Source organism: Porites lutea, chromosome 8, assembly GCF_958299795.1.
Source record: "Porites lutea chromosome 8, jaPorLute2.1, whole genome shotgun sequence".
Taxonomy (NCBI): domain Eukaryota; kingdom Metazoa; phylum Cnidaria; class Anthozoa; order Scleractinia; family Poritidae; genus Porites; species Porites lutea.
The window spans coordinates 7,489,575-7,513,311 of NC_133208.1; the positions used below are offsets into that span (position 1 = coordinate 7,489,575).

The window sequence follows — 23,737 nt, forward strand, 5'->3', positions numbered from 1 at the left end:
AGGTATATATCTAGCGCTATGAACCGACCCTGAGGGGGATAGTTGTTTTAGTGTTTACCAAATCAGTTGGATAAAAATCACTTAGTTCGAGTTTGTTTACGTTTCAATTTACAGTGTTTCGGGGATCATTTGTTATGATTTTGTTCCAAATTCAGTGAGAAAATTCTTTTCTAGCGACCAGTAAACACCGACAAGCCAAATTTTTCCTCTTTCTTGGTATTTGTTGGTGCAGCTGCTTCATTTACCGCTAAAATTTCATCTTTCGAAACTGTCGCGTAGCGAGAAGCAGAATTCCGTCATGAACAAATGAAACAGTGAATATCCAAGGATATTAATAGCTACGGGAGCCAATCAGAACGCGCGAAAATTGCTATCCACTCATTTAGTGAATACTAAATGAAACTATTAAGAAAGCAAATAAGCGTTTGTATTTTTTTGGTTCAGCTTGAGGTGTAAAGATATTGTTGACTTCCACTGTACAGTAATGAGACCCGTTCTAAAATATTGCTCGTCCATTTTCCACCATAGCCTACCCGACTGTCTAAGTGAGCGTGTACAAAAAAGAGCGCTCTCCATAATAGCGCCTGATAAATCATACAAACACTGTTTAGTCAGTTTTGGTCTCAGCAGTTTAGAGCGGTTTTCACTTGACTGTCGTAAAACCAAAACCAAAGTAAATACACTGAATACACTAGCCAACCAAAGGACGTAGTAAAACCAAAACCAAAACCAAAACCAATCCCAATTCGACAGTCAAGTGAAAACCGCTCTATATGATAGGCGTAACGATCAGTGTATTAAGCTGTTTAATAGTATATCCTCGGATCAGCACAAATTCGTTTGCCCTGCTTTCTCCGAACCACCAAGGCTACTACAATACCAGACAGGAGAGAGTTTACGACTTGCCCCACTTTCGCACAAACCGCTGCAAAAATTTCGTTCAAACCAGCCATGTGCAGCCGTCCAAACATGTTATTATAATGTAAGATTAAGTGTTATTACGTTATTTTTTCTTTCTTTTTCAGTTCTTCATTATCATTATTCCTAATTAACAAAATTGAAATTAGTCTTCTACTATTATTTTATACTTTTTATTGTATTGTAAATAATTAAAGAATTCAGCCTTCAGCCGGCTGCGATTTGATTATTTTATTATCTATGATCTATCTTTACTGGGAGAAGTAACGCTTTCACTGGATTGATCAGATGTACTAAACTTCGATCAAGCTGGATTGAGTCACCGCAAGATTGAGGATAACATCCTCTACGCTCTACATAATTTTTCACATGCAGCCTACTCAGCCTCATTCAGTAATTGCTAAATAATTATGACAACGATCACTTTGTCGATCCAAGTCTTGACTTCAAACTCTTATTTGTACATTTGGAAATATCACTCTTGGATTCTACGCAGGAACTCAAACGCATGAACTCGAGACAAAATAATACTGAATTAATAGCCTTAACATTAAGGCGATCCAAGTCTTTACTGAAGTATAATCACCTGTACAGTTAACTCCGTTCCCCGAATACCCTGGCTTGCAAGTACACTCGAAAGATCCTTCAGTGTTATTGCAGACTGCATTAGCGTCACAGTTGTGCTCTCCTGTTATACACTCGTTTACGTCTGCAAATCAGATGCAGGACTGAATCATCAAAACTGATTTACTTAACCTTTTATTTTATAGGATTGGGTACGATCAGAAGAGAGAGGGAGCGAGAGATTTCTGGCTATACTGAAAAGCAAAAACATTTTTGCTATATATTGAGCAGGTGAGAAATTCAGAAATGACATCAAATGTATAGATAAAGGATTCGCGAGACCTAAGGAAGCAAGATATTAGAGAATACAGAATGACTTCCTCTCTAAAGAAAAATGGTCTGATATAATTAAATGTAGTAAGCTCACCCAGCGTGAATACGTGTTCGGACATGACAATCTTCCATGGGCACAATATAATAATACATAAAAAACTTAAATATCTCAAGGATGTATAAGGCTAAAATTGCATACAGATACTGCAAATTACAAACTTTTATAATGCAAGAGCATTTCCATACTTATTCAGTTTAAAAGAACAAACTGCACTACCAGAGACTAAGCTGCATACTACCTTGTGGCTGAACTTGGCTCTAATGCGAGATAAATGGAGTTTATTAGAAAAAGATTCATTATAAAGAAGACCGAGGTATTGTTTTCACCTGTGCAGTTAACTCCATCCCCAGAATACCCTGGCTTGCAGGTGCACTCAAAGGATCCTTTAGTGTTTTTGCAATTAGCGTTTTCATGACATTTGTGCTTTCCTGTTTCACACTCATTTTCATCTGCAATTCAAAATTCAGGCACTAAATAAAACAATTGATTTAGTTTTCTATTCTTTTATTTCAAGTAACTTTGGCCACCATAATAACAGTTATCTGCCTTATTATAGGAAATTAACGCTCGCTTTATGAAATTACGTTGTTGGAAATTGACGCGACTCAAAATTAATTGGACTTTGGTGAAAACGACTTTCAAAAGAGGAAATCAGAGGAAATCATAATGCAAAAAAGGTTGTTTTGTGTTGTTTTGTTTTGTTTTTTTTTTGGTACGATTTTCATTGACCTCTCAGGCAGGCGCTACCTCCCTTCCCGCGTGTCTCCCTCGCGCGCTCCGACCTTCCTTTCGCCCATACTAGCTATTTTCTGGATCAGGTTCAAGATCAGGCTCTTTCTAGGAGAGTCGCATTCCTCCCTTCGTCTTGTGGGGAGGAACTATATATATGACTCACCTAATAACGTCTGCGTGGGAGCAGGCTAATTATGATATAGGGAGTTTATAAGCAAAGGCGTTGGGCAACGCACCCTGGGCAACGCATGTCAACCAGTTGTTGTCTATCTTCATTTTGTTTGGTAGTTTCCCCTTTTTTTCGGGCAAACCACCACTATAATAGTTAAGACACTGAAAAGAGGTAGGCAATACAAATTTGGTAGTTTTTATGTATATTAAAAGGGATAAGGATTTACCTCCAGTTAGCGTGCTTCGCTCAAAGAAAACCCGTTTCAACTTAAAGCGCCAAAAAAGCTGAAAATAGAAAATTGTAAGGGCGCTAACTTGACATAAACAGAAGACGTGGCTACGAAGCATCTGAATGTTTCAATTAAAGGAGAACTGAAGTAAAAAATCCGTCCATTTTTGTATTGTTTTTTAGGTGGCTGTAAGTGTAAAAAATTGAGTTTTGCTCTTTCTTCTGGTTCGTTTATTATTTTTTGCTCAAAAAATCGGTTTGAAGTCTTGGTTTTCGCGCCTTTTGGGCCCGATCATCGTGGGCTCATCTTAACTGTCAGCGGCATGTTATGACGTAAGGTATGGGGAAGGCTCGCAATCGCACAGTAGCGCGTACTTATAGCATCAACCTTTGGATGTCCTCGCAGCATCTGTTTCAGTAAAAAATATCGATTTAACGTAATGAGCGGAGTTCAACCATTTCAGTTTGAACCCACGTATCCTCCTGGCCAAGAACCAATTGATCTGGAGGAAGAAAGTGAGTCAGGTGATACAAATCAACGAGATGCGAGAGGAAGAATCGGCAGCACCGAATGGTGCTCTTGTGAAGAATGCGTGGCAATGGCAACGGAGGAAGAGTGTTTTTGTTGCCAAGAACTGGCGGAACTGAATCAAAAGTTAGATGAATCAGGTTTGTTTTTGTTTTAGGTTGCTTCTTTTCCCTCGATGTATACACTAAGAATACTGAGAAGGACATCGCGGTCAAAAGGATTATTTATTATTTGTTTTTGTCTGGTAGGAGTTGGATGTATTACGGAGCACGCCAAATTCAGGATTATTTGCCTTGATACTGACGTGTTAAATACTGCTCTAGTGGCAATTCACAACATACGCTGTAATCCCTTGCCGGATCTCATTGAGAACAGGTGAGTTGTTGCTTTTTTTTTTTTTTTTGGCCCGAAGGATCGTACCACCAAGCATGTACTCTGTAAATATTTTCTATTTATGCTTATTTTGCTTTTTCTATTTTCCTAGAACTTGGCGCTTAGCAGCTTATCGCCAGTTTACATGGTGGGCACATGGCGCCTTAGGAAAAAAAAATCGGCGAGTGATTCCAGCGTGTGTTGTGAAAGCCATTCGACACGAGTTTCCTGATGAAACTGGACAATATGCCGGGTTCAAGGAAGCAGAACTCGAGCTAAGTTAGTTTCAAGGTAAACAATCCTGGTCTTGGCGTGTAAACATTGTTTTACCTTATGACAACCGGGCATAAAAATCCTTGCAGATCGTTTCATCCTTCGCAAATGCATGTACATTGTCTAACTAAAAAAATAAAAATTAAGCTTATCTGTATAAAAATTGTTATGTTTTACTTCAATCCATTTTGTTGCATCTCCTTTTAAATTTAAAGTAATTGGTTATTGAATAATTAGAAGGTTGCAAAATAGTAATTGAAATATTTCAGCGAGTTTTAATAATTTTCAGTATTTTTCGAAAATAAAATCTTGACCGGACAATCAACAGCATTTTGTTATTATAAGTGAAATCCTGTAGGTTGCAAGGCAGTTATGGAAAATGTTTCGGTCGTAGTAAGACAGTAATATTCAGTATTTAAATTCAATTTTGTATGAGCAATCAGCCGCATTTTTTATCAGTGAAAAAAAAAAATGTTTAAAGCATGACTTGTGTCGGACATCTGCGAAATTTGTCTCCTCTTTGATGTAATCTTGACATGTAAATATTTATCTTAACTCTTATTCTCCCTAGAGTCAATGTATTTTTAAATCACGAACGTAACTCTGTGCATGAAATTCTGTGAGGTGACCATTCAAGTGAAATTTCTTCGGGTAGAACTGAGGTGCCATTCAAGTGAAATTTCTTCAGGTACATCTCTTTACTGGTGAAAATAAGTCCTATTTTGTGAATTGACATATTAGAGTTTGAAAAATTTTGGACTAGAGTTTGGCCACTCCCAAGAGAGTAAGGATTAAGATTGATAGAAAAACCAAATAATATGATTGAATTCAATCAAAACACTTAAAGCTAACCTGTATTATACATACATTGCACTTTTTGGTATTACAACAATAAAATATGTATTTGTGTGTTTATATAGAATCATGAAATCTTGATGTGTGCTTTGCAATGACATCTGCTTTGGCAGGCCGAGGTTTTGTAGCAATGTTACGTGGGATGTGAGGTGCTGTGAGTGTTGCGCTCCGATCAGCAGCATCTTGCAACTTCCTTGCCACTATTGAATCAAGCATGGGTTTTAAGTGTTCTCTTGTTGTCTTCTCCATGATAGGTTTTGCAACCCGTTCCTTCGTTTGCTTTGGGAACACAACCTTGTACCTCAGTTCCCCCTCATTCTCGCCCCTTGAAACAGTAGCTTGCTGCCTCCCAGTGTTAGCGTTGTGATCGAGGGCTGCTAACTGTGTGCGAGCAACCATGCCCTTGTATGAGAAGTGCTGCCGCTTGGAAAGGTACTTCAGTTGTACACTGTGGTACACTTCCAGTGTTCCAGTGTGGCAGTTTAGTGTTAATTGCTCGATGTCCTTAAGGAGGGTTTTGTCAAAAACAACCTCCTTAAGAGCCTCGTGTGCAGGGGAACCAGGAGGAAGCCACCGCTTTGTCCTTGCCTCCTCTCTAGGGATGGGTGGGTGGGGACATTCATGATACAAGTCAGCACTGTCCCATGAGTGGATGTTGGCTGAGTGGTGGACAATGGAGATCCACTTCTCACGTAAGAGATTCTTATCCCCCTCGCAAGTGTCTGCACACCACCAAAGATGGTTAGAGACTGACTTGATCCAGGGGAAAAGTTCACTACATTCTTTCCTCTTGGCCTTTTCTGTGAGTTTTTTAGTGATACTTTTTGCTACATGCCAAACATCGAACTGGTGTTGTACATGAGGAAAATTCTTTTTCATATCAGACCGTATACTGACATGGCGATCTGTGGCGACTACTTTTATGTTGGCTCCTCTGTCATGAATATTCTCCATACATCTTTTAAACCCCTCCCTTTCCATTGCATTGCTGCTGGTCACCTCACTAACCTGAACAATTTGAAAGTCAATTATCTTGTCACTGAATTGATCGATCATGGTGTATGTCCCATATTTAGCACTGTGTCCGGGACTGTCACATCGACCATCTCCAGACAGCCACAGGTCTTCAATTTCAAGGTCACTGAAAACAGAATTTTGCTCCGCCTGCCAAGCTTCATTAATTACAGGAAATAAGTACATATTTTGAATGTTGTAAAATGTCTTTTCACTAAAAATTTTCCAGTTCAAAATTTCAGATAAAGATGCTATTTTTGTGTACGTTGCTCCACTTAGTAAAATTGCTGAAGCCAGTAACAAGTTTCCAGCAGCCATCCCTTTGAGCATGGGTTGACTCTTCCAAAATTTTATGTGCCCATTTTTACATTTCAGGGTTACACATAGTTGACTTCCCCGAGTGGACGTTTCTCTTTTGCTTACTACTGCCCCACATGTAGGGCATCGATGCAAAAGTTCATCCAATTGTTCCATAAATACTAGGCATTTGCAGTCATTTTGGGGAGTTTGAGGTTTCAACTTTGATGGTACTGCCATTGAAACTTCTTCCTCCTCATCCTCATCACTTTCCTCACTTTTAGAGGGGATATAAGATGGGTCTTTATGAGGGGATACATTTTCAATACTCTCATTTTCACTGCCTGGTTCTTCTTCAGTGTTAAAGAACCAGGCTTCCCCATCAAAAAGTCCTGGTTCCGTCTGAGTGTACTGGTCACGAAGACGAAAGAAGTCAGGTGTTTGAGTCCCTACTGATTTCAGCATAAGACTCTCTCCTCGAGTGTTAACTTGACATCCAAAATCATGCGTCTCTATAGGCGAGCTAGTAGGAACCGATGCGATCTTCACATTCTCAGGTTCCTCAAGAACTTGTTCACTGGGGCTGGCTGTTTGGTCACATGCACTTGAAGTACTAGGTTCTCCAACAGCAACAGGTAGGGCAGGGTGAGAGGATGTCACAGAGCTAATGAACTGCAATAGAAGGAATTAGCCTCTATCACCAACCCAGATTTAGAAAATGATTAATATTCCAATGAGAAAATACAGCACGCAAACTCTTTTTTTTTTTAATAGGAATTGACAATCCTTACCTGTTGTTTAGATCTCTCCAGGAGGCGCCTCTCAGATGATAGTCTCGGCTTCTTTTTCGGACGGTGATCGAAAATTGTTGGCACTGCATCTGGCTTCAAATGATGTTGGGTAGATTTAAGTCCAAGAAGTTCAGCTTTTAGGTCACGCTCGTAGCATTCAGGTTCGAAGTGAAGCGAACATACCCTGGAATCTTTTGTAACAACAAGATCTAGCCGGGATAATTTCGCCAGCCACTCTTTCAAGAGCTTGTCATCAGTGGGAAATCTGTGGTAGCTTACCCCTTGCTTTCTACCAACATATCGAGAATCATTATTGCAACCCACAGCGCTACAGTAGACCATGATGAAAGATTTAGAATTATATCCCGATAACAGTACTAACTACGAAAGACAACGAACACAACGATAGAAAGTAAACCTTGTGCTACGAATAGCTTTATTTATACGGTTCGCGTTGTGCAATACCGGAAAATTTCTCCTCGTAACTCTCAAAAATTACGAAAGGTTGGACTCACTTATCGCCAACTTGCGCCATGTTCAAACAAACGTGCTTTGTAGAATAGTGCCCCGTCATCGTGCCCTTTCAGCTTATCGAGAATAACACAGAACACCGTCGAAACGATCCAGTTTCATACTAAATAACCTCATTAAAACATTAAATTATGGCAACTTCTGCCGGTGCGTGTACAAATAATAAATAAATGCCACCAGCGGGAAAGTTTGAAACCTGTACAGCTTGTAATAAAGGGAACACTTTAATTGACCAAAATCAATAAAGAAGAGAATGTTTAATTACAAAATAAATCGACGCTTACAAGTTGCTGCAAGCAATTAAAATCCTTGATGTACAAATTTCATATTTTTACTTTGTTAATATTTCTGCTACACGTACGTCTTTCAAACAGATGTACAGTAAACCTAAGTTACCTAGCGGTTCTTGTTTACAGTGTCGCGCCAACGTCGAATCATCCACACTTTTATCCCGAGGAGATCTCCGAATTTAAAGATTAAGCCTATACAGTAAAGAGTGTGGCAAACTGTTAGAATATGCTATCCTTGGCATTTTGGGTACAATTTTCCCTTGAAGACAGCTGGACATCGAGCTTGGGTTCTTCAGCTTAAAAGACCTTCAGTGGTCTTTTTGTGGAGCATCGCGTTTCTTCCCCATACGTGACGTCACACGCTTCGAAAACAACCGCTGACGGGCCGATTCTGAGCCGCAATGCTAAAGGCCCATAACAGCGAGCAAAACCATTTTTTCGAGTGGGAAAAAAGGCAAAAAATCACAAAAAAGACGTCAAACATTAATGTTCGGGTCTTAAGCATTAATTTAAAAAATGGTTATTTTTTTACTTCAGTTCTCCTTTAAGAGATCTTGAAGTGGATGTTACCTGTACACTGATGTTGTCCACTTTTAAAATACCCTTTGCGACAGTGACACTTGAAGGATCCTTTAGTGTTTTCGCACGCTGAAATAGCTTTATCACATTGGTGTTTTTGTGTCCTACACTCGTCTACGTCTGGAAATAAAGAGGCTAAATTATCAAGAAACTAACCAAGTTCGATATTTATATTCCTATCGAATGGGGGATAGTAGTGTAATGCATTCGAACGGTAACCCTGAAATAACAAGGAGCACTTCTTTTGTTTATTTTGTTTCATGCTACTCATAACAAAGACATGTCCCTGTGATAAATTGATGGGAAACCAGTTTCTAGTTTTTGTTATTGGCTTATTTTTTATTTCTCATGAGGTGGCATACAACTAAAGTTTAGATCCTGTAAGTTCACGCTGCGTATGTAGGTTTGTTACCTGCACAGTTGACACCATCCCCAGAATATCCTGATTTGCAAGTACACGTGAAAGAACGCTTGGTGTTGGTGCAGTATGCATCATCGTGGCAGTTATGTAATCCAGTTTCACACTCGTCTAAAAATCAGCAAGTAGAAGTTACTTATAAGAATTCCTTTCTTACTTTCACGGCCTGTAAAGTTAGTTTTCACACTTTAAGCCAGCTTAACAGTTGTTTTGATTATTTATATTCGCAACAATGTTTGAGCTCAAACAACTGAGATCATGACCTCCTGGTTCAAATTATTATAAGATATGAAAAATATTTATTTGTTGACGTACTTTGAACAAGAATCCTATTGAGAAAACGTTGGTCTCAATACTCCAATCAAGAAACGTTGCATCCCTTAGGGCCCCCTTGTCGTATCGTGTTACTAGGCTACGTAGTTTCTATGCAAGTGAAATTAGACTTCTGGTCTTAGTATTTCGCGTGCTTTTGGACTGACGTCCGCTTGGGATAATTGTGAGTTTACGCAACAGGATGGCAGGAAGAAGAGGACGCCAAAACACTTGTGCATGACAGAAGTGATAGGCTAGGACTATTACGTACGTGTTTTGTCGTGATATTCACCTGGCATTAACGTTTACTAGTGTTTACAAAAAAATTTCGTTTAAAGGAGAGTGAAGTTTGGCGAAAAATTGTTTCAAACAAAATTATTATCACGCTTGTTACACAAGGTTTGCCGTCTTCTTTCCTCTCCCGTCCGGTTGCTTTTAATTACGCAACAGTACGGGAGAGGAAAGAAGAAGGCAAACCTTGTGTAACAAGCGTGACAATAATCTTGTTCGAAAAACTTTTCCGCCGAACTTCCCCTTCCTGTAAACGGGTCTTTTTGCAAAAGACCAGAAAACATTACAACAAAACACGTAAGTAATAGACCTGTCACGTTTGTCGCATACAAGCGTTTTGCCGTCCTCTTCTTTCTGCCGTCTTGTTGCGTAAAGCGGTATTGGCTATTTTTCGTTTACGCTAACGTTTAGTCTGAGCTCCGCTGTAACTAGTCGGCAAGTTTTTGTTTCACAGCTAAATTCTGCTTTTATTGAAAAGCTGTTCTCAAGAACAGTTGTCTTGCACGCGAACATTTTTACAAATCTTTTTTCGCATTTCCTAATAGAACGGTAATACGGGAAATCCATGAAATGCTGATTCGGATTTATTAACAATCGGACGTACACGCAAATTCATACTCCCACCGTGGTACAAGGGGAGGGGGTTGATGGAACCCCTCCTCAGAGTTTCTGATATGTTGCAGTATTTCGAAACGATTTTGTCTTTAGTGGAAAGCCTCCGATCTTCTCTACAAGATGAAGTACAATTTATGGGTGGTGGCGCTGCTGGAGGCCTGTGACGTCACCAACAAGGAACGCCATCTAGGCCGCCGTCTTGAGTGGATTTTACCAAGAATTAGAAATCAGGTTAAGATCGCAAAAAAGTGGAAAAAACATGCGTTTTCACTCAAAAATGGCTTGACCAACTGCAACATCAGTGGATTTATAGCTTAATTGGTTAGAGCGTCGCACCGGTATAGCGAGGTCACGGGTTCAAATGTCGTTAAAGTCCCGAATTTTTTTCAGGCTTCTTTCGTAATTGCATAAATAAATTGTGTTCACAACTGCGAGGATCATTCTTCATTTGATTTCATTTCCGCAGTTCTCCAATATGATTTATTTGATATACATTTGTCTCAAGGAAACTATGTCTAATCAGGGGTTACTAGTACATTGCATTTTTACCCACTTCTCACAAAACGGCTCATGGACTAGAAATCTTTTGTCAAAAATGTTTACCATTACTGGTTCCAAGTCCGAAAATTTTGTGCGTTTTTGAGAAAAGACTAAAACTGGCAGAAATGTTTTCTGGAGGTTTCTTGCTTGCTGTCTTTCATTCGTTTATTATTTAGTCCAATTTATAGCCTTTTAATCCATGGAATTGTGCCTTGTAGTTAGCTTTCCGGAAAAGGGGGGAATCAAATTGAAAAGAGTAGTGGACAAATCGCGAAATTGGCAGTGGATTTTTGCCCAAAATGTTTGTTTATAACTCTGACAGGATAAGTCAGGATTTCCATAATAAGGTAGCAGTGTGCCAAGTTCTTATTAACCTCCGCCGTCTGGTTAGCTCAGCAGGGAGAGCGCTGGTCTGCTGAGAGGTCGCGAGTTCAAATCCCGACCGCAAAAACACTCAGGCTCTTTAAATTACTGAGAAGCAAGTGCTGCCTTTGTAATGACATCTGCAAACGGTTAGACTTTCTTGAGACTTCTAGGATATAAGGACGAAAACCCGTTGGTCCCATCTCACAGCCCTTTCACTTACTGGTGCGAGTAAGAGTAAGGGACGTTGATACCGTGGTGTGCCCAACCTCTCCTGGGTTGGGTGGGTTATCTGTAAGGGTTAAGGAGAGATATCGATCTTGTAACCTTATGATCCTCCTTCAGGTGTCGAAATGACTACCTGTAGACATACAGTATATGTATGTATAACTTCCTGCATTCGCTGCTTACCAACTAAATTGCTTAAACTAAAAGGGTAAGTCAAAGTGGCTTTAGAAATGCAAACTCTACATTATTCCATATGGAACATTCCCAACTGCCCCAAAGGGTTCAGCTATTCAAAAGGGCATGCAATTCGCGCGGAAGGACTTGCTCATCCAAGGTTTTTATTATTATTGTTTTTTTTTTCATTTCTTAACTTACCTAAGCAGGTCATTTCAATTTCTCTGGCGATTTCTTCCATTAACTCTCTGTTCCTTTCACGCTCTTTAATAAACTCCTCTTCCTCTTTTGTCTTTGGAACAGGACAAACTGCAAACCAGCAACACATATGAACAGTAAATTTTAATTTGCAAGCTAATGATACTTTATCAATCGTGCAAAACAATAATAAATTAATATAACGATTAAAATAAATTATTATCTAATAATAATAAATAATAACAATAATAGAAAAATGACTATAAAACAATAATGAAAATAATGATAATAATAATAATAATAATAATAATAATAATAACAATAATAACTCTTCGTCTATTAAAGAGAGGTGTCCCGGTAAGAGAGAGTCAAAGTAAGATGGTGCCAGTAATTACAAGAAAATAAAGCTAAACTTATTTGCAATAAATACAGTCCACATATATTTTACTATCTAAACGATAAAAAAACCGAATCAATGTACTGGAAAGTTGGAATCGGAACAAGGCTACAAAGTAATGAAAATTCAGTATTTGCTGCTTTTAACAACAGTTTATACTCAAGCAAAACAAATAGTGATACAGTAAAACCCCGATAACTCGAACTCGGATAACTCGAACTCCTCGATCACTAACTCAAACTAAGTACAATTTCCCTTGGATTTCACCCCACAGTTCTAGTCATTTTCACTCAGTCAACTCCAACTCGGAAAACTAGCATTCCTTGGCAACTCGAACTAAAATTCCTTTCCCTTGACCAAAAAATAACTGCAACATGGTAAATTGAATTGTTCAATCGACCCCAATAACTCGCTAACTCGAACTGTTTTTCGTTTCCCCTCAGAGTTCGAGTTGCCGGGGTTCTACAATACATCACCGTAAGTACTTAAGCTTATGAAAATTAATTCGTTATAATGGTTTGTTTTTGATATCACCATTTGAAGTTCTCATTAGGCTTAAAGAGTTCAGCTAAAAGACGGAGAAGATAGCTGTTTCACAGGTTAAGAGGTTCTCCATGAGGCGTTTAGAAGATACGAGCTGTAAGAAGACGCGTACTGTATTTGGAATGGGTATGTAATTTGCTTATCCTAATTGCAATTACTTGTCATGTAGTGCACCTACATTTCCGTTTTGCGGTATTTTTCATTACCTATTAAGCACTTCTCAAGGGACCGTTGACGGTTTTGAAAGTGTCCGTTGTCCTTCTTAGTGAGGTTTCCGCCTTATAGAGAGCACAGTTAAAGTCAAATGACTGGACAATGACAGGGGCTAACACCAGGGGGTTGTCCGTCTTAAAGAGGTGTTTGTTAAGGGAAAGTTGACTGTATAGCAAGATATTCTCAACTAAAAATTTATTTCAAATTCATCAAGTAAGAAAAAAATTAAATAGAGCAAGGCAATTCATGAAAGGTCTCTCTAAGTAAAAAATTTTGCGAAATGTTGATCGCCCATTTTTGAAGGGTTAAATTAAAAAATAATAATAATAAAACAATGAAGTTGTTAACATATTCACCATTTTTACATCGCCCGTAAAACACCTTGTTTACCCCAAGAATTGTGCTAATTTAAATTGTCTTCAGTTCCTCTTACGATGACTGCTTATACTTACAGGAAAAATTGAAAACAATTCTCATGCAAATTTTATGGAGGATGTAAAAAATATGGTGAACAAATTCCCGGAATGATGTTTTAGGGAAAGTGTAAAACTGAAAATGTTAAGCGGCTTTCTGTACATGAAGCAGAGACAGGATGTTGAAATAAAATGGTGACAATCCGCAGGTGCGCGATTAAATTAGTTGTTAGTTGTTAGTTCTTACTTCCATGATTTACATCTTCCTCTGTTATCATCGCCACTGGGAACATGATAACGGAAATAATGATTAATGTTTTCATGCCAGCCATCGTCCAATCTGTTGAAAACAAAATAATCATTGTTCATAACATGTCACTGAATTTCGTGGCTGTAAGAGTTATGCACGCAAAGTTTAATAACCACTAGTAAGCGGGAGGGGAGGTGTGGGGAGGGGAGGAAGGAGGGTACCCCTGGAAAATAGGCTTTGATAGATTGTGCTCGCGAAAGTAACACGATATGCTACTTGCAGTGCTCGTATATTTCAAAAATTATGCCAATAATTCTGCTAGTTTTTGTAAATTATGCTCGTTTTAGCAAAAACAAGAAAAACCAAAAAAAAAAAAAAGAAAGAAATTATGCTTCTACTTTATACTTTAAATTTGGTAAAAACACCTCAATACCTCGCAAGTAAATGGCAAAATCATTTTCCCTATGTACACAAAGAAACTTTATGAGTGCTTAATTCATTGTCTGACAAGTATAAAAACTCAAACAATAAACAAATAACACGGGGACGCCACCCCAGGTAACCGAGCTTGTTATGTCCATATGTTGAGTCTTGTGGAAAGATTCCTGAGTCACTGTTGGACCGAGGTCCCATGAATGTGACAATAAACAGACAAATAAACGAAATCGTTACTTAGATTTGCCTGTAACATTGATCTCGGGCCAAAAAATAAAAACATGGTTCAATGTTCTAGAAGGACAAATTTTGTACTGCAAAAATAGCCAAAAGTGCAAATTATGCTGGCAGTGTGTTTGTGTGTGTGTGTTTCTTTTTTCGAAAAGTAGATGAAAATTATGCTAGTCCAATCTATCAAAAACTACTGGAAAATGCCGGTGGTGCCACGAGGCTGAATTCCTTAATTAACTCCGTCACTCTATTTCACAAAAAAATACATGATTCCCATTATATATGTATTACCCCGCTCAGGGTAAAACGGGGGATAAAATCTGTGCCCGATTTGCAGGCAAAAACGTTAATTATCTATGCAGCTTATCTACATAATTATATGATCCTATTAGTAACTTCAGTACAGCAGTTCCCCCGGAGACGGAGACAGCTTAATTATAAAGAAGTACCCTAGGGAATTATATAGTCCGATAGCAGATCACTTTGGTGTTTATTGGATCAAACAAAGTCAATTTTAAAAAGCCCGTTCAAGCTTACTGGGAGACCGTGGTGACCGGGACTTAAAACGAACAAAAACAAACACGAAAACAAAAAAATAAAGAAAAACAACAACAACAAAAAACAGTTATGCTGCCGTCTTAAAAATACGTTTTCACGTTATAAAGATTCAGTGGAACTTCTTTCAAGAATTTCCACTCTATTTCTTTCTGTTTTTGTTTTTTTGTTTTTTTGCATTTTTTAAGCCATGAAGACCTCATGAAATGTTGACTACATTTCCCAATTAAACACGGATTTAATGAAATTTGACCTTGTTCTAAGGGAAAGGTTGTTTCATCTCCTCAGCAATCACCTACGGAAAAAAAACACCTTTCTTTCCTAGACTACGAGTAGTCCCCCATTTTTCCTCAGGGATAGTACAGCGAGCGAAACGCGAGCGCGCGTGAAAATCACCCCACGCGAGAAAAGGCGACACGACTACTCGTAGTCTACTTCTTTCCCTTTAAACAGATGCAGTTTTAGAGAAAGATCCGAGCAGCTGTTTGCTCAGTTGTTTAAGTTTGATTCTAGTTCAAGTTTCGAAATATTTCAATCAATTAAAAAACTAGAATTCCTTACAACGTAAAATATATCGTCGATTGGGGAGAAAATAATTATAATATAGATGAATAAACAAATAGAGCAAATAAATTAAGAATAGACCGGTCGAAACCGGAAGAGAGAATAGAGAAACTCGTGGCCATCAAGATTTCGACAGGTACTCTTAGTTATAAATTTGGCTCGTCAAGGCTCCAAGTATGTGTTCATACAAAACAAGTCTCTAGTTAGGCGAAGGGAATTAAAGTCCGCTAAACTTGCATCTTGTCGCCATGATCATTCGGTGTTCTATTAGCTGTATATCCAGTAGTGTCCATACAACACCCGATATTTTTCGTTCCTTTTTTAAATATTATCGCAAATGCCTCTGATGGAGGAAAGTTTCAAGAATTGTGAAAAAAATATTTAACTTTCTAAACGCAATCCAATCACTGTAGCTGAAATCATTCTGAAAACCAACATGGTAAAGCAATAATCGGATGTTCTGAATGGACAAGGTCGTTGATACATCGAAGTGCTTCTATGAACCAACTCCGTGACGTGAGCGATGAACATGCTAACTGTAAAAGAAAGTCTACTGGAAAAAACATAAAGCTCGTTTATGCGACGACTGTCAAAATACAACCCAGAAACTGGACAATTATTAACGCGTTGAAGTGAAACATAAAGTAAAATTTTTAAGACTTTTATTTAATTAAAAGAAAACAAAATGAAAAATACTGAAATGAAAAACAAGGTTTGCAGAATATCTTCAGAACTTGACGAGAAATATGCAGTTGAAGACAGGAACTTAACATCGATTGAGGTAAGCATGTTTTATCCGCGATATTTTTTAACTAGGAATTATTTTGAATAAATAATAAAACAATTCTCGGATCCGGGTAGGTCTTTTAATGGCTGAAACAAAGCAAGGAAGGAAGGATGGAAGGAGGAAGTCGTGGATGAAAAGACAAGACAACAGACGTGCCCTCGTTAAAATATATGTAACATGTATATAAAACACAAGAATATTTTACATACAGCAAAGTGGTGCCGAATTAAACAGGAATATTGCACTCAAGCAGGTCATGAATCATTGTAAGAATAGTACTGAAATACTAAGAAATAATGTTTTAGGAAAAATCACCTCTCGCCTCCATATCATTCTTGTTATTAAGTTTTATACTTTTCGTACCTAAAATTTCCTAGCTCTTTTAATCAGTCGTATTTCTCTGCTAATTTTTGGTGACTAAAAGCCTTCTGCTGTTCGCTTCTTAAATTGTCTGAGTTGTTTGCCTGTGAAGATCCAAATAGCCCCAGCAATTAAAACTCAAAGGTGAAGTTTAACGCGGGATGTGTTTCGATATATTTTCAGGAGGATCGCCAAACAAGATTAATTTCAAATTCAAAAGCAAAAAAAGACAGTTAATTGTCACCTGAGGTGCCACTTTATTGCGTACTGATAAAAATGTTTGACCAAAAACTGCAAGCATGATCTCCTTCTAATTAATCACTGACATGCACACATTAATAGCTGGCCATTCAAAACGTCATCGATCTATGTGTAATTGATGCTCCATTTTTCCGGTCTTATCCTAATGGGTAATAAATTGACAAATTCCGCAATCTGGTCGCAAAGAGACAAATGCATTTTATTTTTTAAAAAAAATATAGTGTATTAACCCCATGATTGATGGGTCATGGTCATTTTATCCTTCTGTGGTAACGGCAAGTTTCTGTTATTACTTACAGATCTACGAAACTTATATAATAAGCAAGGAATCCTAAGCAAGTTCTGCAAACTCACTCATTTATCCAGTAGACCACATATTGCGAGCTACTGCACCAACTAAATAAATTACTGCAGCGTCAGAGTTGTTCAAAAAGAGCGGGGAAGGTAGACCTCGTTGGTGTCGTCTTACTCGATTTTCGATTGGGTTTTAGTGATAAAAAAGTTGGTGTCGGTTCCAAGCAGTGAGTATTGCTGAAAGATGTTGATGTCTGGCTAAGATGATAAAGTCAAATCCGAAGGAGGTTGAGTGCCTATCTTAAATGTTTACGTTCAAAGTCTGTGGAACAATATCCAACACCGAGAAAATTTTAAGCTATACAGCCCGTAAACGGAAATGCCTGGGATTTATTTTAGGCACCATCTCTTTCTTAGCATGTGCAGCAGGTGAATGAATTAATTTATGCACAAAAGAAAACGGTGGCGTCGTCAGCGAGGGAGGAGGAAGTGCAGATGATACCCTAATAAACGATGTTTGTACTTATCCACGCAGGAAATGCACTTAATTCACAATAATGAATGACTCACTCGATAAACGCTGAGGTTAGAAGTAACGTCCTTAGGTCTGTCTTTCTCATATCCATATAAAAAAAAGCCTTAGATTTATTAATAAAGAGTGATACAGTAAGTTGCAAACTCCGGAGAGAGACGTCTGAAAACACCTGGCCTACATACTGTTCAGTGACGTCACTATCCGAAAACCAGGTAGTGATTTTGATTGGGTGATTGTCGAAACATTCGTATAATTATACAAGTTGTTATGAGAAATTTTAGCAGGACTGTCATTTGATATTCATCGGATCGCATGCTTGCGTGGCGTCAGTGCCGGTGAATTTCAAATTTTCGTCAATCTTATCGCAAACAGCAAAATGAACTTTTCCGGTTCTTGTCGTCTTTTCGAAAATATGAGTTGTTAATAAAACTGAATTACGAATAAAGAAACAATCAGGAAAGTCTACTAGAACCGCTTTGTTGTTTCGCATTTTGGGATCTATTGTTGTAAGATTTTTTGATAATAAGCTTATGTTCGTTTTTGTTTTATGTTTATACAGTCAAACAATGGAATTGTATTCCCATTTGGAGCAATTTTATTATACTGTATAACCCTGAAATAAAACGTTCAATTCCATCGCTAACATTTTGATATGACTTCTTTGAATCCTTCTTCAGGCGAAAAAAAAAAACAAAACAAAACAAAACAAGAAGCAATTGACCGATGATAAAGGATATTTTGAAGAGGAAAATTTTCGACAGATATATGACGATATGTAAATCGGTCTTCAGGATTTTACACTAGATGAAAGAACGGAGTGAAAACGTTTTAGCCTGTTCAATTAACTTCTGTTTTCAGTAACATTCACATCATCGAAAGAAATGCACATCATTCCTTGTTAATAGCCGTGAGATAGAATAAATTCTCTTGTCTTAAAAAGTGCTATGCCGCTAACAAACGTTTAAAGTGCTATGAAAATGTGAGGTAAGGTCCTCTCTTTTAAGAAGGGGATCGAAAGAACAGTTTGAGCGAATGCAAGGAAGTTGTAAAAGCACGATAAAGCATTACTAAAGGGTAATTGTATTGTTATACCAGGTACTAGCAATCGTTCGATGGTATATAAAAAGAATATCTGTTTAATTTAAGACTTCACTGAACTCATCTTTGGGCATGTTTTTAATTCAGTGATCTGACCTCATGCTAGGGAAAAATACACATAAACTTGTGAAAAAATACAGTGAAGGCCTTTAACCGTGACCTCACAACCTACAACTCCATTCGTGTCGCGACTTCGCTTACTTAACAACTCAAACGTAACTACTTACAATGCTAATTCACTGGTGAGCCGTGACTTGCCTAACATAAAAGTAGGCAGAAAATACTGACCACAGTACACACTGTGTTTTGGCCTTACGAAGTCAATTCGCAATTTCAACTTCCCACTTTAACACAAAACCCCATTGGCGACTTTAAAGACCTAAATATTAGAAAGGCTAGAGTCCAATTTTTAGTTTGGGTATTAAGCATTTCTTGGGGAAAGGGGTAGAGTGAATCAAAAAAGGTACTTTAACTGTTGGCCGTAGCAGGAAAATATTTTCACATACGACGCAGTGGTGTCGATACGGCCGTTCATGATCAAAGTAAAATAATCAAAAGACGAAATACTGTTACTAATAAAACGTCTCTATCTGTAATACTTGCGGTTGGTAAAATGTTTCATACTTTACGTACCTCAGTTTTCAGCTCTTTTGATCTGTTGTATGTACCAACTTTTGGTGAATAAGCTTTTTTAGTTATGACGAGCCGTTTGTCAATGAGGATGTTTTATACTTGAACAATGTTGTTCAATGACGCAAATACGTGGCAATTTTAACTCAAAGGTAATGTTCGACGTGTGGGAAATGTTTAAATGTATTTGCAGGAAGATCCCAAATTAGAACAGTTAGAAATTCAAGGGCAAAAAGACAACTGTTTGTCAGAACGGTGGCGCCAGTTTATCGCTTAATGATAAAAATGTTTGACCAACTGAAAAACAGCAGGCATGATCTCCTTATTGCTGACGTTGGGTGGCTATTTTAAAAGCCGTCATCAGGTATGTATTTGTTTCTGGTCTTGTCCTTATGGGCATAAATTTGGAAAAGAGACAAACTCTTTTTTTTTTTAACCCTCGGACGTACAAGGGGGGGAGGGGAATTTTCAAACCCTCTGAGGTTTTTCTGAGTTTTTCCCTAGACAAAAAAACATCAGCAGCTGACACATTCAGTCGCTGTTTGTTTATCCCTCGCATGCATTTTGAGACAAGTTTAGTTATGGTCAATTACTATGGTTACAAGCTATAGCGTCATAGGTGGCAGGTGGTAAAGCCATTTTTGAGTGAAAATGCAATAAAAGTAAAAATAGTGGATAAATGATGCAAAGTGCTTATCTATGTGTTATTTCATATGTCAAGCACAAAAAAGCACCATTTTTTGCGGTTTTTACTCGACCGTTGTTGGTGACGTCACAGGCTTCTAGTAGCGCCACCACTTATAAAATATACCTCATCTTGTTGAGAAGATCAAAGGCTTTCCACTTAAGGCAAAATCCTTTCGAAATACTGCAACATAACAAAAACTCTAGGGAGGGGTTCAATTAACCCCGCCCCCCCCCCCCCCCTTGTACCACGGTGAGGGGTATGAATTTGCGCGCGCGTCCTATGGTTAACAAATATAGGTTATTAACCCTATGATTGATTTGTCTTGGTTATTTAAACGGCTACCTGATACAGAAATAAATTTACAGTAATTTACTACAGTCTCTACAAGATGGATAATAGGTCTATTTAAATCCTTCAGACTCAAATTGAAATAGGGCAAATAGAAATCTAGAAATGAATTCCAGCTCGAGCAAAAACAGCAACAAAGTCAATCATTTACCTAATCGACCTCACATTGCAAGTTGTGGGCACCAACTTAATGAATTATTGCTGCAAAATTGATTGATTATAATTATTAAAAACTAACGTCAGCATTTTCTTTAGCCAGTAAGCCTAATAGTAGAGCAACGAAGATGAGAATCCTCGCTTTCCGAATAAGGCAAGCTGTATGATATACCCGTTTCATCAAAACATTTTACCGAGGCCACATTAAATTCCCCAACTATTGTAATATTTTTTGTGCCATTGAAATTAAAGAGTTGCGTAATGCTATCTTGTGGTTCTCCACTTATGTGGATCATTAAACACTGTCGCAAAAATTTGCTAGCAAGTTGTTTTCGCAATTTTGGCCAAAAAAAAAATATAAAAGGAAACTGCGGTTAGAAATGTACAGAAGAAATAGCGTATATAGCAAGGATAACAAATTCAACATGGATTGAAGGCGGTAACAATTTTAGCAAAAACGTGTTATATAGAAATTTGCTTGCAGAAATCTGAAGAAATCTGCAAAAATCGCAAAAGTAACAAGAAATTTCATTGCAACAAAAAAAAACCTGATAAATATCGCAAGAATAACAACGTAAGCAAAAGTTTCGACTTATGACGAAAAAGGTAAAGAAGGCCCTAACAAGCAAGTCGGCAAATTTCGCAAAAATAAAAAAACTAACACGAATTTTTATTGCAATAACAACAACAACAAACAATAACAAATATTGTAAGAATAAAAAGAATAACAAATTTAGCAACAATTTAGCCTGCAAATTTCGCAAAAATCGCAAAAGTAACACGAATTTTCATTGAGCAATAACAGCAAAAAGAAAAAACGCTAACAAATATCGAAAGAATAACAGGAACAAATTAAGCAAAAGCTCAGACTAACAAAGGAAAAAATGGCAAAGAAGACCCCCTAAAAGTCTGCACATTTCGCAAAAATCGCAAAAGTAACAGGAATTTTACTTGCAAAAAGAAAAACACTTTAACAAATATCGAATCAATACCAAGGATAACAAATTTAGGAAAAGTTCATACTTCTTAAGAACAGAGGTAAAGAAGGCCATCCAGACGTCCACAAATTTCATAAAAGTTTGCGAACACAAACTTTACATTGCTAAGAAAGAAATAAATACGCTAACAGATATAACAAGAATATCAAGAAAACAAATTTAGCACAAACGCAAATTTCGCAGAAAGCGCAAAAGTAACAAGAATTTTCATGATTGCAGCAACAACAGCTACAAAACTGTTCAAGTTAGCAAAAGGTCAGATTTGTAAAGAAGAAAGTTAACGAAGCCCATGAATAACTGGTCACAAATTGCGAAAAAGTTACAAGAATAGCCAAGAGTTGTTCATTAAAAAGAAGGGAAAAGAACACCAGCGTGTATGAAATTCAGTGTTTTTTCCCCTATAGATATCTCAATTGGGATAAGTTCTTTTCCAGTAATTTTGTAGCCGGTTTTCCATGTATAGTCTATAATTAACAACAGCAATTGCCAAAATTCTTGATATGTAGATACCTTTATAATGACGCAAACTTTAGAACATTTATTCAGTAGTCTGACTCCGTGAAGTTTCAAACCGGTGTCATTTCAAATAAGAAAATTTGAAATTGTGTGAAATGCAGTCAAATATAGCCTGGCCGTAGTAAAATCACCTTTGCAGAATTCAATATGTCTTCCTTGTATAATTTGGTTGATCAGGTTCTCTAACAGATCCTACGTTCTGCGGCAATATTCGTTTGCGGTCCTTTCGTAGTTCATGTCTATATAGTGTACAGGGGACCATACAACCGATTGTTAGATCGACCTCCTCCCCAGATATGCCAACCTCTGGAGATCTAAAATCTGGAGACTCTCTCCTTTGCACTACCCTCCAGGGCCCAGTTGTTCGAACGCATGTTAGCGCTAACCCGGGGTTAAATTTTAACCCGGGTTTCTTTTTCTTTTAATCAAAAGCACTCTCCCGAATAATTTTCTCTATTCTTTTTAGAGTATCCAATCATCAAATTGTAGGCAAAGAGAATTAAACTGAATTTGATTTTTAAGCTCTCATATCTGAGTTAAGATTTCGCACTAAACCTGGGTTATCTTAACCCAGCTTCGAACAACCCTATTTCAGAAAACGTAATTTTGAAGACAATTTCTCAGCTAAAATAGGAGTAAGTCCCAAATATGGGTAGAAGCGTAACGTGAAACCGTTAAGCCCCAACCGCAGTTTGTCGTTTGCAGTAACATGACCAAACCTCGATATTAAGGTCTCTAGTGACTAAAGACGTGCAAAGGAGCTGCCAATACCGTACTATTTCTACTATGAAAATAACAACTTCTAGTTTTGACAATAGAAATGTGCTAAATTTTAAACAAAAGCACAGAAAACTGGAAAGTCGATTTTATCCGAGCAGGAGCCCACAACAAGGCTCCTGAACCGGGAGATTTGGTGACCCGTACGGGAGCGCGGGCGATCAGTTCCTTATCCGGGTACTTTCATCTTTGAACAGATTACCCTGAGACACCAAAATAAATCACTTGTAAATACCACCAGTGGCAAAGAAATTATCCGTAAACCAGAGGAATGAATTCAACAGTAGGATTCAAACATTGGAAAACATCGCGAGAGACGAGCGATGGCACTACTGACTACCACAGCCTATTCAGTTTAAGTAATGCAAATATAAATGCTGTGTATAATTCCACAAAGACTTTTTACCTGTATGTGTAGGGTATATTCCGGTAAGGAGAGCATCTCTGGTTGGAGACCAAATTGGTTGTACATAGTAGTTATCCAATCAGATTACACCTTCAGAAACAAGTTTATCCATGTTTGTAGTGTTGATTTGTGAACCATGAAACCCAACATCACTCCATCCTAAATCGTCTAAGACTATCAGTAAAACATGTGGCGGAAAGGCAATAACTTGGAGCACAAACAACGAAAACGACGAAAACAGGAGAGCAAGAATCAGAAAAAGGTTGAACCGCTTTTTGTAACCTTCCTCCTTTTTGCCTTGTTCTCGAAGCGAAGTGTCAGCAAATGAGGTCCGATTTCCTTAATTCGATACCGTTCAGTGCAACCCGATCCGCCCTCCAAGGTCATGCCTGTTAACTTTGCTGGTCGCCCACATAACAGGCGCCTTTTACCAGACGAAACTCTTGACGAAACTAATCGATGACATCAATGAAATCAATGAGTAATCAATAGGTAATTAATGGGTTGTCAGTTGCTTAGTAATTGATTATATCAGATTTTTTGGGGTGGAAACTGAATAACGAATAATAACAAGGTTTAAAAGAAAATGAATAATGAATATTTG

At 37.9% G+C, this 23,737-nt stretch overlaps 4 protein-coding genes across 4 annotated transcripts in view; 1 reads left to right on the plus strand and 3 right to left on the minus strand.

Moving 5' to 3' along the window:
- Window positions 1-23,737, minus strand: part of LOC140945160 (uncharacterized) — a 388,260-nt gene that overhangs the window by 126,209 nt on the left and 238,314 nt on the right. The window lies entirely within an intron of this gene.
- The window catches only part of LOC140946920 (uncharacterized), a 147,306-nt gene that overhangs the window by 32,541 nt on the left and 91,028 nt on the right, over window positions 1-23,737 (minus strand). The window contains exon 3 of the mRNA XM_073396019.1: window positions 1,505-1,627. The gene's annotated coding sequence lies outside the window, so the exon portion shown is untranslated. The remainder of the gene's footprint in view (window positions 1-1,504; window positions 1,628-23,737) is intronic.
- On the plus strand, window positions 3,234-4,889 carry LOC140946909 (P2X purinoceptor 7-like). The gene is made up of 4 exons (XM_073396012.1): window positions 3,234-3,677; window positions 3,786-3,912; window positions 4,022-4,200; window positions 4,754-4,889. The coding sequence occupies exons 1-3, from the start codon at window positions 3,449-3,451 to the stop codon at window positions 4,191-4,193; spliced, it is 528 nt and encodes a 175-aa protein (XP_073252113.1). The 5' UTR covers window positions 3,234-3,448; the 3' UTR covers window positions 4,194-4,200; window positions 4,754-4,889.
- Window positions 4,611-7,481, minus strand: LOC140946886 (uncharacterized). The gene is made up of 2 exons (XM_073395993.1): window positions 7,140-7,481; window positions 4,611-7,020 (listed from the first exon to the last, which is right to left on the minus strand). The coding sequence occupies exons 1-2, from the start codon at window positions 7,479-7,481 to the stop codon at window positions 5,095-5,097; spliced, it is 2,268 nt and encodes a 755-aa protein (XP_073252094.1). The 3' UTR covers window positions 4,611-5,094.